Genomic DNA, 18,724 nt, shown 5'->3' on the forward strand with positions numbered 1-18,724 from the left:
AAACACCTTGGTGTTTAGGAAAGAGTATATTGACTCTCATAATCATAAGCTTTAGGTTACATTGAATTATATAGTACAATAGTTTTGTGAACTATAATGATTGCAAATATATAAATATCTAAATAATAAATATTACAATATCTCATATTAACTAGAGAATCTTCTAGATCCTCCTACAGATTCAAGTTAAATTTTTTGATTTTAATGCATCATATCAAGCTTTTACATTCTCGGAGATTATATACCAAATAAAGGTAAATATCATATATATTATGATGTGTTATGTTTGCTAAATACAAAATATTATTTCTCATAACATATTAATGGTTGTCTTTATGTGTTTAGACAAGTTCAGACAATGAAAATTACGGAAACAAACGCGAAATCCGTAACAAACATCAAAAACCAATTGATGATCAACAGAAGAAACCAAGAATTGAGAAATGAATTTGATATTTATTTTTTTATAAGTCTATGCATAAAGTTAGGTTTTTATATAATTATTTCAATTTGGTTTGAACTCATCCTTAGGATATGTTTTATTTTTATTATACCAAATAAAATAAGTGATATAAAAGTTCAGATTTCATGAATGTTTGGTTAATAATTATTTAAAGAATATATTATTCAATAATCATCATAATAATTAACTGATATTATATTATATTAACTAAAAGTAATAATAACAAATATGTAATTTAAAAACAAGCATACATAATGCATACATCACTAAAAATATAAGAATGGATGACTTCTAATAAATAAATAAATATATATATATATATATTTATATTTATATTTATATTCTACAATTATATAAAATATACTGATTAAAAATTAAACAAAACTCATGTAAGGGAAGAGTCCATATCTGGATATAAAGTATTGTCCTTTTCTTTTTAAATATAAATGAAGTTAAAGTATTTTTCTCCAAAAATTGCAAATACAATTTTTTCACAAAAGTATTAATAGATAGTATTTTGTAAAACTTTTAGGTGCTATTTTGTAAAACATATTTTTGGATGTGCTATTTGAGTCATTAACATACTTTTATGAGCTATTTGGGTAAGTAACTTTTTTTTAAAAGTGTGTATTAGTTTTCTATATATTTTTTTCTCGTGGGATAACCATTTTCCTTTATGCTTCACAATCTTTACGCTTGCCTCCATTATTTATGTTCCCCAAATCTCTCGGCCCCTCTCATCTTTCACCCTGGAGACGTCGAACCCGAACTGCTAACTACATTGATGGTACTATCCATCACCTTGAACCAGGTTCTGCTATTATTGTACAGTACTCTATTTCCTTCATGAACTTGACTTAATAGACAATAAAACATTAATTTACCTGTTGTGTTTCTCTTTTTGGGTACTTCTTAATTTCATATTTTGCTTGTTATTTACCCTGTTAAAACTCCTTATCCTCGCCCAAGTAAAATATAGATAAATGAGAATGACTATAAATACAGTTGCTAGGAAACAAAACGTATTTATTATTATTTGCTCACACGTATTCTGGTTTCTTATTGCAGAGTGATCATGGAAACTAATCTTATTGTCCTTTTAGCCGGTGGTGGTTTCATATGGGTGATGTTTGTAGTGAAGAGTTGTTGGAAGATGTGTTGTTTCGATGGGGCAAAGAAGACAGTCACTAGTGGCGGTGAAGATGATGAAGGTGGTGGAGCCGTGGAGCTGGTGGTGGCGAAAGCAATGGTCGAGGATGATGTGTCAGAGCATGTTGTGGCCGTTGCGGCACAGTGATTGGTGGTTGTAGCGGTGTCGGAAGAAGATGTGGTGACGGCTGAGGATTCGAAGTATTTTTTTTAAGTTAGATATTATTCTATTATTAATATTTAATACTGAATTTTATTTTTCAAAATTATAGTTTGATTTAATTTATAATTTTCTCATTTGATTATGTTGGACTGAATATTATCTAAAATAAATAAATCAATTTGAATTTATCACCCTACGAGATTGCATTGAACCTTAAACGGGTATGCGAAAACCAAACATTTTCGTAACTGCATCGAAACAGATATATTCAACATTTAATATCATATTATCTCAAATATTAGAAAACTAATTAAAAAAAAAAAGAAGACCTCAACTTGATATAACAATTAAATAGTTTCCTTAATTCTCTATAAATGGTTTCAAATTTGGTGTTGTGGAAAGAAAAAACACAGAACTCAAATTTCTACAAGTTAATTTAATTTATAATTTCTAGCATCTCATCTCGTTTATGATTCATGCCATTTCTTTTTAATTAGTCATGATCTTTTAATAAATAACATAAAAAGATTAGTATAAGTCACAAATATTATACACAAAAAATTAAGGCTGGTAAGACCTTCCATACAAGTTGGTAAGACCACTATAGCAACTCATACAAGTTGCTCAAAAATAAACTAATCATATAATTAATATTATTTTAATTAAAGCAACCCATTTACAACTTTTACAAAATCAGCCTTCCATTAGAGAATTTCTACTTTATAAGATTGCTTAATCATTAAAATTTTAAGATTCTAGACTCCTAAGACCGATGAATGAATGTTTCTAGAAACGTTGCTGAAGAGATTGATGATGAGTTAATGTACACTGAAGTTTGTCCCTTGCTCTGGCTATTGTAGTAGTACTAAATCAATCTTCTATCTTGATGGTTGATGTTGTTATTGCTTCATGGCCATCTTCGTGCTCCTTGTTTCAGTTGCTGCTGCTGCATTCTTTGTCGTTGTAGTGAAGGCAAAATCTGGAGCTATAGAGGAAAGAGCTTGCTGATGTCTGAAACAATATGCATATTATTTTCTTGAGGCTTGCTTTGTGAAGAAGACATGGTTCTAAAACGGCTCTTTAATCCTGCAAAACAATAAGAATGATTCAAATCAGTTGGACCATTTAAACACAAAGTTATGAAAAATTGAAGCAACAACAAAACCATAAATCTCAGTCTCACTTACTGTTATTGCCTGACTTGCCGAATTGTTGGAAAACATCATAAAGTCTTGGCGTCAACGTACGGTTAAGCTTCATCTCTCCTTCGGGGAATGGATGAGTTGTTTTTTTGTAGAGATCTGTTTCAAAAAATCCAAAAGAAGCAAAATGCAATAACTATAAAAGCAAAATATTCACATGATAATGATAACACACCACCTGAAAGAAACCCATCATCAAAAAAGACAAACTTATAATCACAATCTAGTAAATTTAAGAGTTACATAGACCAATCTAGTAAAGAGCAGAGCCATCTACCTGAAGGGGCCATAACACCGCTAGCAAATAGAGTCATTAGATGAACTGTGGAAGGCAAATCATCTATAGATTTGACTTATGAACACCACCCGTCGCATATGACTTGTGAAACTGACTTTGAACCTGAATAAACAATTTAACAGAATAAAATAGGCCTCTCACACACACAAGAATAAACATGACTTGAAAAAAAAGTTGGTTACGGGTAAAGAAAACTGATTTAATGATGAAACCAGCTACTTGGATCAACAAGAGTGGTAAAAATGGGAAAGATGATCCAAATATGTATATAGTATCTAAAAGTCAATATTAGGTTCTTATAAGTAGGAAATGACATCAAATCATAACATGCTTCAATTTAAACCAGAATGCAATGTAGGAATTCTAGACCTGGTTCAATCTTATGTTTCTAACCACTCAACTAGCATCAAAGTACTATTAACTTGGGCATTGATCCTAGTTTAGTGAATTTAAACAAGTTAACAAGGCTAAACTCATCAAGATCCCTAATGCAATATATTAAACAGTTCTATATGAAACATACTAACAAGATTCTAATATGCAATGCAAACTACATGAACACTCTGTTTTTTTTACAAAGATTTTGTGAAAAAATTTCAAATTTTTAGGTTTTTTTTATGTCTTAGATGAAATGCAAGTACTAACATGTTTATGCTAAAAATTTGAAATAAGAAAATAGGAAACAATGTCAAATGCTGTCTTAAACCCTCCCCCAAACTTAAATTACACAGTCCCTTGTGTAATAAAAATTTGAAAGAGAATTTAAGAACCAAACTAAACAAAACATGAAATGCTATGGTATAAACAAAGAGATAGGTGGTGTTGGTACCTCATGGGTTGTGGAATAAGTCATCTACAGCATCATTCATGTTGTCATATTCGTATCCAGTGTCTTGAGCATCCATTTGAACTTCTGGTGGAGAGGGAGGCAGCTCGACTATGCACCCGGACTGGTGCCCAGTCGAGTGCCTGTTCAAGTGGCCTGGTCGAGCATGCTGCGATGGGTAGAATGACTGTCCTGACTGTCCATAGTAGGTGTGTTGCATAAAGGCATGATCCACATAGTATTGAGGCTAGTAAGGAGGGTAAGCTTGGTCATAGGGGTAGCTTGGATAACCTGGTTGAGCTTGAAAGCCACATGGAGGTTTAGGCAGGTGCTCGGCCGAGTGCATTGGAGGTGCTCGATCGTGTGCTGGTTCGAGTGCACTGGTCAAGTGCCTCAGTAACTGTTGTTCTGGGCGAGTTGAGCCTCTTCTCCTCTGCATAGGCTCATATGATGAAGCTCTTGACGGTTCCAATGTGTTTTCAGCTCTAGGCATGGCTCTAGTGGAGCTACTCCTCCTCAAGTGCTCAAAATGTGCTGGGGATGAGTTTCCACTCTTCATCTCAGCAATCTCTTTTTTCATGCTCTTCATTGACTTGGACATCTTCTTCACCTTACTCTTCAAAGCATTGATGGTCTTCCCATGCCACTTGTTCCACTTTTGGAGAAGTGTCACCCTCTTGGCTGTCTCTCTCACTCCTCTACTGTTTCTTGGCTAGGGCTCATATTCTTCAAAGTAAAACTGCTCCTCTCCTTCTGCCATCTCCACATCTTTAGCTTGGTTATCTCCAAATGGAGCTGTTCCATAAAACAGTAGCTCACTGCTGGCCAGAAATCAATGTTAAGCCCATCTATTATGGTTGTTGCTTCTTGGTTGGGCAGAACAAACTGAGCTTTTCCCACTGTTGGGTGATCAAAGTTGAACAGGTGTCTCCCTTGGTGCTTCTCTTTGGCTAAGATTAGGGCAGTGGTGAGGTATGGCACATCAATCAACCTAGGCTTGGCCTTCTCAGATTGAAGTGGTACATTGGCAGCTACAAGGATTGGAGTGATGATACCTCCAATGCATAAAACTCCAGTTGAGCCCTTCTTGTAGAACTTGATGACCCAACTTTTGTAGTAGGTCATTTGATCAATGAGGACCATGTCAAAGTCTGTTGGCACTCTACTTCCACAAATTGTAACCCCATCTCTTGTTTGGTTCATGACACCATAAAGTGTCATGTCTATTACCTTGAGCTCTCCCTCATTCAAATTTCCAGTCTCTTTCCTAGAGTGTTTGCTAGAGCCTTGTGAAAGTACCTTAGGACTAGACTTCTAATCTTTGAGCTCTTGGTCTTGGAATAGTAGTATGGCCTATCTTCACCAATGGTTTGCCATAGAGAGTGAAGCTCTTCCTTTGGTATGAAAATTTGGAACTCAGTTCTTGTTTCAAGCCCATAAAGTGATGCTACCTCCAAGAGTTACAGCTCATAGTTCTTGCCCTTGATGGTGAAAGTGATGTAGCCAGCTCCTCTTTCTGGATCAACCATATCTGTAAAGTTAATGCATTTGGAGGGTGGCTAAGAACTCACAGCTTTCTTCTCTATTACCTTCCATGTTCATGCCCATGAACTTGCTTAGGCTGCAATTTTCAAAGAGGAGCTCTACATCTTCAGCAATACCAAGCTTCTCCATGGTCTCCTTGTGAGGATATCTGGTCCCTTGGAAGTTCATGGTCATGAAGGCTTCATAAAGCTGGCTTGGTGTTACAACACCAGGATCTACCTCATCTTCACTTTCACTTTCTTCTTGTTGAACATCAGCTACTGTCCTTTTTCCACTTGCTATATTTCTCCTATGTTCTTCATAGTCAACCTCCATCTCTTCATCACTCTCAGTTCTCTCCAAATCTTCCTCAACAGGCTGGTTTTTCTTCTTCGTCTTGCCACTCGACCCTGCTCGATTTGGCACTCGATCGTCTGCCAGCTCGAGTGGGTGATTGAGTGATTTCACCAACCTCTCACCTTGAAACAACTGGTGCATCACGAATTCCCTTGAAGTGTTCAGTAGTTTTTTTGGCAGCAGCTCGGAGAATAGCAGCTTGTTGTGGTGTTTCCTTGTCTTGGGAAGACATTTTGAGAAAAGACTAGAAAGAAATAAACTCAAAGCTCAATATTAATAGGTTAGTAACCCAGAAAACAAAAGAACTAAGCCTTGAGCAAGACAATGAAAGTAGAGAGATTTTCTAGCTAGATATTGAAACTTTGATGCAAATGAGAGAGCGAGGAGCTTAGAATCGAGTTTAGGTGTTTATAAAGAGGCTAAGGGGATAAAGAGACAAGGGTGGAGCGTACAAATTTGAATTTGGAATCTTTGGCTCACTTTTGCCACCACTCGACCCCACCTGGTCGAGCATGTGCTCAAGTTTGAATTTCAAACTCCTTCTTCCCTCCGATCGATCGAGCAAGTGGCCATTGGAATCGAGTGGGCTTGGGTTTCTAAGATGCTCGATTGAGTGCTTCTAAAAGGCCTGGTCGAGTGGCCCCAAACACCTTCTCCACAAGTCCAATTCATCTTAAACCCACTTATGCACTCTTATAAGGCCTTCCCAACACAAACATGAAAGAAAAACATTAAAACTACAAGGAAAATAATCTTATGTACAAAGATACCTTAGGGGCTTCCTCCCTAGTGAGCTTGTTTATAGTCACTAAGATTGACTTTTGGTGCCTTTTCAGGCTTGGTTTGGAATCCAGAGAGGTGATGAGGTCCCCCTGGTTCAATTTGATCACCACACAACTTGTTCTTGATCAAAACAGTCTTGACACTTTGACTTTGTTTCTTCTTGATCTTGAGTCTTGGTCTTGCTTTCTTCAAAGATTTCTTGTTGAGTTGCACTTGAAGATTCTTCACTAGATCAATCAACTCTTTCACTGAACCTTTGAGGTCTTGAACATATTCCTCATGAGATGAAATCTTGGCTTTTAAAGTCTCTACTTCCCTTGAAACTTCATAATCAGTTTACTCTTCAATCATAAATGGTTGACCTCCAATGGTTGGTTGATTTGCTGGGTTTTTGATATCAAACTTCATCATCAGCTTTTTATCAATGTTTAGGCTGATTAAACCTTTCTTCACATCAATAATAGCCCCAGCTGTTGCCAAAAATGGCCTCCCAAGAATGATTGGATCTTCAAGTTCCTTGTCCATCTCTATTATGATAAAATCAGTGGGAATTCTGGCCATACCTATCTTCACTGGAAAGTTCTCCAGTTTGCCAACCACATCCTTGTTTGAACCATCAGCTAGGCTAATATAGAGGTTACTAGGCTTGAATTCTTCATATCCTAGCTTTTCCGCTATTGAGAAGGGCATAACACTAACAGAAGCTCCAAAGTCACATAGGCACTAGTTGAAGTGCATATAGTTGAGTGAACATGGTATATTTAATGAGCCTGGATCTTCAAGTTTGGTTGGAATCACAGCTGTTCCAATGTCCTCTAGGTCCCTCTTGGCTTGATTCTTAGCCTTCTGCTTGGATATGTCAAGTAGCATACCTTTGTAGAGAGGATATAGATCATATTGTTCCAAAGCAGGCCCTCTCTCCTCTTCTTTCTTCTCAACAGTAACCTCATGTTTTATAGCCATCAAGTCCTTCTTTTCAAGCTGTTCCTTGATTTTCCTAAGCATTTGTTCCTTGAAACGTCCGGGGAATGGTAGAGGTGATTTATATGGTGGAGGGATGTATCTGATAGGCTTATCAGACTCAGCTGGTTCCACTCAACCAGCAACTCGATCAGTCACTAGATCGGGTGCTCGATCGTGTGTCTGGTCGAGCACACTATCGAGTGTGTTTCTTACTTCATTCTGAGCTGAAACTTGTGACAAATCCTCCCCCTCTTGAACCTCACTGTCCTCAGTGACATGGATAGTCTTGGCTGTGTACTCCCTTGGATTTTGAATAGCTTTGCCAGGCAGTTGAAGCTAGGTTGCTCTCCATGAACTTTTCTTTAGAGTTTAAACTCTCAAACTTGATGTTTAGATCATTAAAGTTAGAATCAAGTCTCTGATTTATCTCAACAAACTTCTTTGTTGTCTCGATCTGTCGACTAGCTTTTGAAAGCAACAACTGCTGCATCAATGCTCTTAAATCAGGTTCCTGGGCTTGATTGGTCTGAAACCCTGGTGGGGGACACATTGGAGCCTGGAAACCTTGTTGTTGCTGCTTTGGTATGTAAGTGTTGTGCTGTTGTGGTGGTGGAGGTGGATAAACCTGATCTTGAGGGTTGGCTACATTTGTGCTTTTGTATGATAGGTTGTTAGGCTTAAACTGATTGTAGCCTTTGAAACTACCTTGGTTCTGCACAAAGCAAAGTTCAGCAAGCTCATTCTCCCCATCTTGAGCTGGAGTGTCTTCTTCACCAAGAAAATGTATATTCTTCTGTTGTCTGAGCAGTATCCTATCTAACTTGTCATTAATAACCTTCAATTCCTTCTTATACTTCTCATCTTGACCAGAATCAACAAACCTCACAGCTCTATCATAGTCTTCATTGTAGTTCCCATCAGATTGAGATAAGTTCACAACTAGTTCCTAGCCTTCATCTACATGTTTTTTGAGGAAGTTACCATTGGAAGTTGTATCAAATAACATTTTGATCTTGGGGAATACTCCTCTGTAGAGAGTGCTAAGCAATGACTCATTACTAAACCCATGGTGTGGACATTGTGTTTGATAGCCTTTGAACCTCTCCCAAGCCTCACAAAAGGTCTCATTATTCTTATGTGCAAAACCTGAGATCTCATTCCTCAATCTTGCAGTTCTAGCATTTGAGAAGAATTTGACCAGAAAAGCTTTCTTACAACCATCCCATGTAGTAATAGCACCAGTTGGAAGTGTCTTCTCCCATAGATGAGCCTTGTCTCCAAGAGAGAATGGAAACAATCTGAGCTTGAAGCCATCTTCACTAACACCATTGATCTTGGTTAGACCACAAAGTCTGTCAAACTCATCTAGATGGTTCAATGGATCCTCCATTGGTAAACCATGAAATTTATTAGCCTGGATTATGGTGATGAGACCACTCTTGATCTCAAAGTTGTTGTTGGCCACAGCTGGTGGGACTATGCTTGCTCTTTGGTTGTGTATGTTAGGAGCATACCCAACTCCTATATGCCTTGGTCTTTGATTCTGGATGTTTGCTGGATCCATCAGCAACTGATCTTCCTGTTCTTGAAATATTCTTGTTTTCTGCTGCCTCAGGTCTCTTGGCAAGCGGTTTATATGATTAATGTACTTCTGGAGGTTTTGGTTTCCTTTGTATCTTGTCTGCATGAACTGACTCGATCACACGCTCGAACTGACACTCGGTCGAGCACTGGCTCGAGCAGCTGGTCGACTGACTGAAACAAAGAAACAAGCTGGTTTCTGGGTTGGTGCTCGATCACGGGCTCGATGGACACACGATCGAGTGCTGGTTCGAGTGAGTACCTGAAACTCAAGAACAACCAACCAAAACAAGAAACTAGACAGTGGTGAGCAGTTAGCGATAGAACTTATTCTTGAACCTTTGTAAATCTTAAATGAATCAAATCAACACCCTAATGGCAACATCGCCAATTGAAACATGGTTTTTATTGAGATATGAATGTATGAATGAATGATGCAAAGTCAAACAAACATATGCAATGATGATCAGGTGGTATGCAAGAGGTTTCAATTCTCTTATGTAGTTGCAGTATAAGAGATGTCAATCCATAAAGGGTGATTATGCAAGCACTTAAGATGTGAACAGTGATTCAAGTTAAACCAAGTATGATTATGAGTTTTGAACTAACAACCTAATGACAATTATGAAATTCAGAATGTAAACTACTTAGAACATAAACTAAATGCAAGATAAACAAAGACAAAAAAAGCTGAAACTAGACTAAACAGTGGCAATAACTAGATATAAGCAATGAAAGAAAACTATAAAGATGCAGAACATAAGCAGAATGTAAAGTACATGAAATAGGAATGAAACAGAGAGTAAACTAAGCAACCAAGATGGTGCTCGATCAAGCTCTCGACCGTGTGTGTGGTCGAGTGGCTAGGTCGAGTGATGGAATATGAAGAACAGAAGCAATTTTAACAACTTAAACAGATTTAAAAGCAATGAAACAGGATAATATGCAATAACAGACAATCAATAAACAAAGTAGGCTCCTAGAGATGGATTCATGTGTTGGTCTTCAAGCTATGGCTATCTAAACGGATCAACAAACCTCAATCAACATGAGCTATCTCTAGACAATGATCTTAAAAACTTACTAATCCACTCTCATGACAGAAGTAATCAAGTTTAGACACTCTTAGACCTAGTTCTCACTAGCTAAGACATGAACAAACAGACTTTACAGATCCAGACAATTATTTGTCAAAAACCACCCTAGACAACTAATCTCTTAGGCTAGAAATGATAATCTCTAGTATTAGCTTTATCTAACAACCTAAACATTGGTATGATGCAAAGAAACTTAAGATATGTTCTTAACCTCTCCGTCTAAGAATAGTTTAGAGGACATCTAATCCAGAAGAGATCTATGAGCAAACAAGCTTGATCAATCTAAACAACCATAACCCTAAACCAGCCTAATCCATCTCTAGAACCCTAACTCACTACTCAGATAAACAAATCATGATGATGAAATACTCAAAAATGATGAAACTAACATGATAAGATAGATAAAAGAGAGAACTTTAATTTAATACAAAGTACCAAAACCATATTCTCAACACACAAAAAGTTATAAAGATTACAAACTAAGAAAATTCTGGAAAAACAAGAACACAAGTGGCTAATGATGCAAAAAAAATAAAATAAACCCCAAAAAGGGATAAAAACTAGGTTTGAGGTGGCATTAGATATTATTCTCTGCCAATTCTGACTTGTGGGCGACAATAGAGTACAAGGAGTATTTATAGGATAAGAGGGAAGCCCTAGATTAGCTAACAGTCAAAACACTTAGGCGGCTGGGAGTGCTCGAACATGTGCTCGGTCGAGTGCATGGTCGAGTGCCTTCTTCTTCTGTTTCTCCACTGGTCGAGTCCATCTCCTCACACGGTCGAGTGTCTGGTCAAGTGTGGTGGTCAAGTGGCCTCTGAACCTTGGTTTTCTTCTGTTCCAACCTTTTTCTGCTTCACTGGTTGCACTCTATGCCTCTTCAGCTCATTTCCATGCTTCTTGGGGTCCAAATCACCTGTTTACACATGAAACAATGCAAATGCAATGCAAATCCTACTCTAATGCATAAACAGAGCTTAAATTACAAAATAATGACAAAACTAGCTAGTAAACCATGCAAAAGGTGTAAATAAGCTATAGTAAAACATGGTAAAATATATGCATATCACCGATGAATTTTTAACTTGGGACATCACTTCAGTCAATCTCTTTTCATCCAAACCTAACTCCAGCTATCTGTAACATCCGCGAACCGAAATCCCGGTTTAGGGATTGCATCGGTCGATGCAAGGTTGTTTTCTGCGGACGAGTTTAAGTTAAACGCTGCGTTTTGGGTTAGGGAAAACCCTTAAGTCGTGTTTTTGTCTCATTCGGCGAGTTCAGCCGTTTTTGAGAGAAAAGAAGGGAGAAAAAGTGTTCTTGAGTGTTCTTGGTGATTTCTGGTGTTTGGAAGCGTTTCCTGTAGAGGTCTATAGCTGGGATCGTTGTAGGAGCTTCCTAGGAGCGTGTTCTTGATTGTTTAAGGTTCAGAAACTTCTTGGCAAAGGTAAGTGCATGACCATGGCTTATCTAAGCTGGAGATTCTCTGATCTGTTTTTTTATGTGTTGTTAGGCTTGTTAGAATGTTGTATGAGGTGTTAGGAAGCTTTCTTGTGGCTTGGGATCGATTCTTGTGTTTGCAGGAACAGAGATCCGGCAAGAAGCTTCAGGGAAAAACGATGCTCGACATGTGCGTCGGTCGATGCAGTGCGAGGACGGCGCGACTTGACCTAGGAGCATCGGTCGATGCCATGTGGAGGCGTCGGTCGATGCAACTAGGGTTTCCGCGTATTGTCGAGCATGCGTCGATCGATGCAAGTGGAAGCATCGGTCGATGCAAGTGAACCTTGTGTCAACCGATGCATACCTTGTGTCGGTCGATGCTTGTCCTTGTTGGTGTCGGTCGATGCAAGCCTTGTGTCGGTCGATGCAGAGCCTGGTTTGTTTGTTGATTGTTGCTTGATGGTTAGAGTATCTCTATTGCTTGTGTGTATAGCCCAGTAGATGGGAGAATTGCCTTACTGAGTGTTTATAAAATACTCATGCATTGCAATTGACTCGATTGGATGTTGTCTGGTATTGCTAGGTTGCTAGAGTTTGGGTCTTTAGAACTTGCTAGGTTGCTGGTTCCTTGTTTCCTGTTGTTTGATATTGGAGTATTGTTATATTTGATTATTGGCTATTAGTTATTGGATTATTGTTTGGATTTTTGGTATCTGTTATTTCCGCTGTTGGTTGTGCTTGTGGTTAGGTGGCTAGTGGGTATGGAACCACTAGTTGTAGTTTATTATTATTATTTATTATTTATTATTTAAAAAAAAAACGTTCAGGTCGTTTCACTATCTTCCTATAACCCAAACACACAACAACATGCTGGTGTCGCCCGACACCCAAACCTTACCACAAAACCGTCTATACCAGACCATAATATAAACACTTGACTAAAACACAAACCAACCGTTAATTTCACAATTCTACCGTTGGATATGAAGCTTATAGCACCACAAAAGTCCCCACAAAATTTCAGCCAAATCGGACTCTGTTTCATCCCCCAAATGTTGCTCCGAAGTAGTCATCTCGAACCAGTTGATAATATGTCGACCTCCAAAAATCCTGAGTCGACCTCCTCTTTAAATATGTCGGTTTGGGCTTCCATTTAACCAAACCAACCCAAATCTGACACTTTAAATCAATCTGACCGAACCAGAAAAGCTAGTGTCGATCGACACTCGACACACCCCTAGTGTCGATCGACACACCCCTAGTGTCGATCGACACACCCCTAGTGTCGATCGACAACCATACCCAAATCCCACTATTTGGTTCACGGATGTTACAGTTAATGTGTTGTTGTGTATTGTGTTATCTATACAAAAATATATATATTTTTAAAAGTTGACTATGCGGCATGTAATCATTTATTTTGGAAGAGGTACTTTGAAAAGTTTGGATATTTTTGAAAACAATTAAGTTTTTTTTTTTTGATAATTTCAACTAAGTAAATAAAAAGTAAGTATTCAACAAGATATTTGTGGTGAAAAAAATGGTAAAAGTAAGGAATATTTGCTACCTAAGTAGTTATGATTATTAGGGAAATGAATTGATGCAATAGTAATTGTACATGAAATATTGCTCTTTATTACACCATCTCTCTATATTTATAGAACAAAATCTCTACTTTGAAATAATTATTTCAAAATATTAGGAAACATTATTTTTTTTTTAATAACATGTAAATGATGTCATTTAAATAAAAAAAATATAGAAAAGAACGTGTAACAAACGGGAACGGGTAATTCAAACAATAAAAATAATTATCTAAACTATTTCTAAGTAAAAAAAGAACACAAGATGAGATCATAAAATTTGGATAATTAAATTTAATTTTAACTTTCAAATATAAAAAATGGATATACGATATATGAACATGTTGTATGCCGAGATAGTACCTAAGACATTAAAAGTCCTTGAGTATTGTGTTGTCTATACAAAAAAAAAATTAAAAGGTTGACTATGCGAAATGTAATCACTTACTTTGGGACGGTCTACTATTTCATAAAGTATTCAAGGAGATATTTGTGGTGAAAGAGAAGGTAAAAGTAAGGAATATTTGCTATCTAAGTAGTTATGATTATTAGGGAAATCATTTTATGCAATAGCAAAAATACATGAAATATTGTCTTATCTTATACCATATCTATTTTTATAGAACAAAATCTCTACTTTGCAATAATTATTTGAAAATTTTAGAACACATTTTTTTTAATAACATGTAAATGATGTCATTTATATAAAAGAAAATATGATCTTATAAAAAAAACGTGTAACAAACGGGAACGAGTAATTCAAACAATAAAAGTAATTATCTAAACTATTTCAAATCAAAAAACAAGATGAAATAATAAAATTTGGATAATTTAATTTAATTTCAATTTCCAAAATATAAAAATGGATACGATACAGGAACATGTTTATTGCCGAGATAGTACTTAGAAAATATTATGAGTCTCAATGGTTAATGGGTCGTTGTGTATTGTGTTGTCTATACAAATAATATATATTTTTAAAAGGTTGACTATTCGACATGTAATCAGTTACTTTGGAACGGGTACTTTGAAAATTTTGGATATTTTTGAAAACAATTAAATAGTTTTTTTGGGATAATTACAACTAACTAAATAAAAAATAAGTATTCAAAGGGGTATTTGTGGTGAAAGAGATGGTAAAAGTAAGGAATATTTGCTATTTAAGTAGTTAGGGAAATCATTTTATGCAATAGTAACCTATCTTATACCATCTCTATATTTATAAATCAAATTTTGGAATAATTATTTGAAAATTTTAGCAAACATTTTACTATTCAACTTATATTTTAGAAGATTTTAGAGTATTCTTAAAATCAATTGTTATTCAATTGATGATTCTAAAAAATCTTTTAAAATCCAGTGTTATTCAACTTGAAATTTATGCAATATCATTTAAAATAATTTAAAAATTTTTGTTATTCAATCATGAATTTATAAAACTTATTTGAAATCTAGTGTTATTCAAAATATCACAACTTTTTAAAAAATGCTACTTTGAATGATTCTACAAGACTTTTTTTGTTTTTTTAGTTGACAAATATGAGTAACAAAATCCTACTTTTTTTGAGGTATGATTTTAAAGGATTTCACAAAAAAAAAAATTATCCATAAAAAATTAAGTCCGACAACAACTCTAACGAAAATAGCTCTCTGCTTTTCCCATTAGCGAAGTGAAGAGTAGAGAGAGTGAAGGACGAGTTACATATCTTTCCCCTAGAAGATCGTCTAGGAACCCAAACGCAGCTAGAAACTCTGATCTTCCTGCGTTTTTATTGGAGCTTCGAAATGACATGGGATAATCCTTTTAAATCTCCAGTCACGGGCTATCTCATCATCCAATCCCTTACCTGAATCATTTGCGATGATCACATCAAAACAAACCCCGTTTGGACCAAAAAAGATTTAAACAGATAGATAAGGAACCTTCTCAGGGACTTTGCAAAAGACCAAAGTCTTTACAATGGGAGAAACGATCAGCTTTTGCGACGTTTTTGTGAAGCTTGCGTTTGGTTCCAAGAGATTCGAGGGACCAAGATATAGGATTTGCAGAACCATTCTTTCCCATCCTGCAAATTTTAATCAAGAACTCACATCTCAACAATCGAAAATGTTACTTGGTGAATATGTTACTAGAATGTGTGGTGGTGGCGATAAAGTTATCGTCTTCCTCAGAATTTAATAAATATTTTGACATAGATTTTTTTTGTGTTATAAAATATTTTAAAATCATCCAAAGTTTACTATAAAATCTCATAGAATCTTAGAGATGTGAGTTCCAAACTCACTCAAAAGCTTCATGAACCTCCGTTTACTATAAAATCATTGAAGTCGATCAACGAATCTCCGTTTCCAATCATCTCCAATCCGTCCCAAACTCACTCAAAAGTTTCATGAACCTATAAGAACCATAACACAACCACCACAAACAAGAACAACACCACAAAACACAACAAATCAAGCAAACAAAGGATTCTCAGACTTAAATAAGCCATGGTCATGCACTCACCTCTTTTGCAAGAAGATTGGGTTGAGAAACAGTGGAAACAACTCCTTAGGAAGCTTCTCCTTCGTTCCAAGGAGCAATCCTCCCTTCCACAGCAACAGATCTCACCACACACCTCCAAGAACAAGTCAAAATATCTAAAGAACACAAACTCTCTCTTTTCTCTCTTTTCTCTCTTTTCTTTTGCAAACGGCGACAAAACATCCCAAATCCCTCGACCTGAGTTTCCTCACCCTTTATATACTCGGTTTAGACAAACCAATTAACCCAAACCAACCCAAAACCGCGAATTAAAACAATCTGGTCGAACCAGAAAAGCTGGTGTCGATCGACACACCCTTGGTGTATAACTTTTTAAAAAATTCAAAGATTATTAATATTTCAATTATTAAAACATTTATCTTTTTATAAAATGTTTAAGGTATGAATAATATTTAAACTTTATAAGAAGTTCAAATTTTATAAGTACTTCCATTTCTAAAATAATAAAAATTATTCAAAAAATTTCAATTTTAATAATATATATGAATTAATATATCATATGATGGGTTATATGGCAGGACATATTTGAGTTGATATAAATAGAAAATTAAAATGTCATTAATTCTGTGCTACACAGGTAAAATATCATCTCATTATTTTGTGATCTTTTTAAAAACTTTAAAGATTCTTATTATTTCAATTATTAAAATATTTCCTCTTCTCTCACCAATATCAAATATTGTTATATCTAAAATGTGTTGTAAGAATTTGATTCTATATTTTAATCTAGAAAGTATTATATATAATTAACATTATTTTCAATTTTTATTTTATTTATATAAAATAAAATATTACTTTTATATTTCTTGCCTTTCTAATCTATTTATATTTATTTTTAAAATTTCCATAGCTAAATTTAAATTCACATATGTTGGTTTTAACAAAAAATCAAGTTTATTTGAGAATCTGTTTTAAAAGGTTTATATTCATTATCTATTTTAGATTAGCATCTTATAAGTCATTATTTTTCATATTCATACAATATTCACCGCATAATAAGGTCATGAAGTTGAAAAGATCCATCTCTAATTCTCTATTATTTACTCTGGTTATTTCACATATTCATGTATCATTTTTAATAATTTAGAATGATCAATATAATTATCCATTTATAAAGTCTATTTTGTTTTGTGATCCAATAGATAAATATGTAAATATCAATATAATATTTATATTATTTAAGATTTGAGGTTTTTGAAAACAAAAAGAACTTAATTATATAAAAAAATTAATTTTCTTGATTTAAGCAAAATGAAAAAAGTAAAATATAGAAAATAATATAATTATTAAAATACCATTTAACTAAATCCTCTAAAGATGAAACCATTAGTATGAAATCTAGCACTATAAATTAAATTGATGAGTGAAAAAAAAACAAAAGGATTGAAGTTATTCTTGGGGTTTTAAAAAATCTTTAGATTGAAGTTCATATAATTTAAAAAAAAAAACTAATTTAGTTTGTCACTTCAAAAGTAATATTTTCAATTTGGAATATTATGTGTGAATGTTGAGTTTATATCAACAAAACAATCAAAAAGTGTAAGTTTAAATTTTGATTGAGCCACTTGGTATTCCTTTTCTTTTAAGTAAAAAATAAATTAAAATATTTATTTATAATTAACCCACTTTTAAAGGCATTTAACTCCATTTAACTCTACATTTAACTCAAATGTAACTCCTACCCAATAATTTTACATTCATTCCTCCAACTAATATATTTATCTTTCAGGAAAAAAAACTTTTGGTAAAATTATAATATTTTTAAATTATTTTAATTGCTTTAAACTTTGAAATGAGGAATATTCTATATACAACAATTTTATACGTAGTTATTAATTTTTTTGATAATTTTATTTGATTCAATTTTACTATACTACAGTCTTATGTTTACAATGTCATTAAGAAAAATCTTTAAATCAATGTTTAACCTCTATAAAACATGATCATAAACATAAATTCTCTCATATTAGGAAAATGTTTAAATTTATATATTATTATTTATATTAATATAGCTAATCAATTTGTAATAATTTTTTGTAGTATTGGTTAATTTTTGATTTATAGAAAAGTTTATATATTTTAAATTTTGTATAATAAATAACCATACCAAAAAAATGTTGACAGGAGTGTTATTTTGAGAAATTGCTATAATTTTTTTTTAGATTCATACATTAGTATAATTTTTTTGAGATTATACATTAGTAAAACAATATTTTAGTTTAAGAAAATTTAAGAAATATAATCAAAACTATTATATATAAAACAACGCATTGCGTGGACTAATTACCTAGTTTCATTAAGAAGATTTGTTTCTTATATATATACAAGATAAGGACCCGCCCGATGTGCAGATTTAAAGTTTTGTAAATAAAGTTAAATTTAAGAAAAATATAATAAAATTTATTATACATTATTTATAATTTTGTTTTTGCTATAATACACTGATTTATATCCATATACAAATCTTTTATGTAAGTTACCATTAAAAGTGTATTTTTTACACCTAGTTATATTGTATGTTACAAAATATATTATTTATCACTACCTAAAAAATATCTATATGAACAAATTAAGTCAACTATTATATGTCTCTTTAATTTTACTTTTGCATAGTTTCTTTAATCACTAAAATTGTTGGTTCAAAAAACATTTTGAATAAAAAATAAATTACATCACAATAGTATATGACTAATCATGGAGAGAACCTCGGTTCTGCCATCCTCCCTTATGGAGAGAACATTTCGTCC

General features: G+C 34.2%; 1 protein-coding gene, 2 long non-coding RNA genes and 1 other non-coding gene across 5 annotated transcripts; 2 read left to right on the forward strand and 2 right to left on the reverse strand.

Moving 5' to 3' along the window:
• The first annotated feature begins 1,139 nt into the window (after window positions 1-1,139).
• Window positions 1,140-1,966, forward strand: LOC147928301 (uncharacterized). Its single transcript, XR_015579383.1, has 2 exons — window positions 1,140-1,274; window positions 1,532-1,966. It is a non-coding gene; the product is annotated as an uncharacterized LOC147928301 (long non-coding RNA).
• A 4,802-nt stretch (window positions 1,967-6,768) lies between these two features.
• Window positions 6,769-9,415, reverse strand: LOC147928302 (uncharacterized). The gene is made up of 5 exons (XM_087486088.1): window positions 8,710-9,415; window positions 8,005-8,628; window positions 7,711-7,850; window positions 7,209-7,488; window positions 6,769-7,088 (listed from the first exon to the last, which is right to left on the reverse strand). The coding sequence occupies exons 1-5, from the start codon at window positions 9,413-9,415 to the stop codon at window positions 6,769-6,771; spliced, it is 2,070 nt and encodes a 689-aa protein (XP_087342214.1).
• LOC147928303 (small nucleolar RNA R71) lies at window positions 8,790-8,896 on the forward strand. The gene has a single exon (XR_015581046.1). It is a non-coding gene; the product is annotated as a small nucleolar RNA R71 (small nucleolar RNA).
• Window positions 9,416-14,974: 5,559 nt separating the features above from the next.
• LOC147928304 (uncharacterized) lies at window positions 14,975-16,258 on the reverse strand. 2 transcript variants are annotated; one of them, XR_015579262.1, is made up of 4 exons: window positions 15,939-16,258; window positions 15,718-15,828; window positions 15,356-15,498; window positions 14,975-15,279 (listed from the first exon to the last, which is right to left on the reverse strand). It is a non-coding gene; the product is annotated as an uncharacterized LOC147928304 (long non-coding RNA). The 2 variants fall into 2 exon arrangements; XR_015579261.1 differs by having other exon boundaries at window positions 15,718-16,258.
• Window positions 16,259-18,724: the final 2,466 nt, after the last annotated feature.

The sequence above is a fragment of the Camelina sativa genome, chromosome 14, assembly GCF_030686135.1.
Source record: "Camelina sativa cultivar CO46 ecotype springtype chromosome 14, ASM3068613v1".
Lineage (NCBI taxonomy): Eukaryota > Viridiplantae > Streptophyta > Magnoliopsida > Brassicales > Brassicaceae > Camelina > Camelina sativa.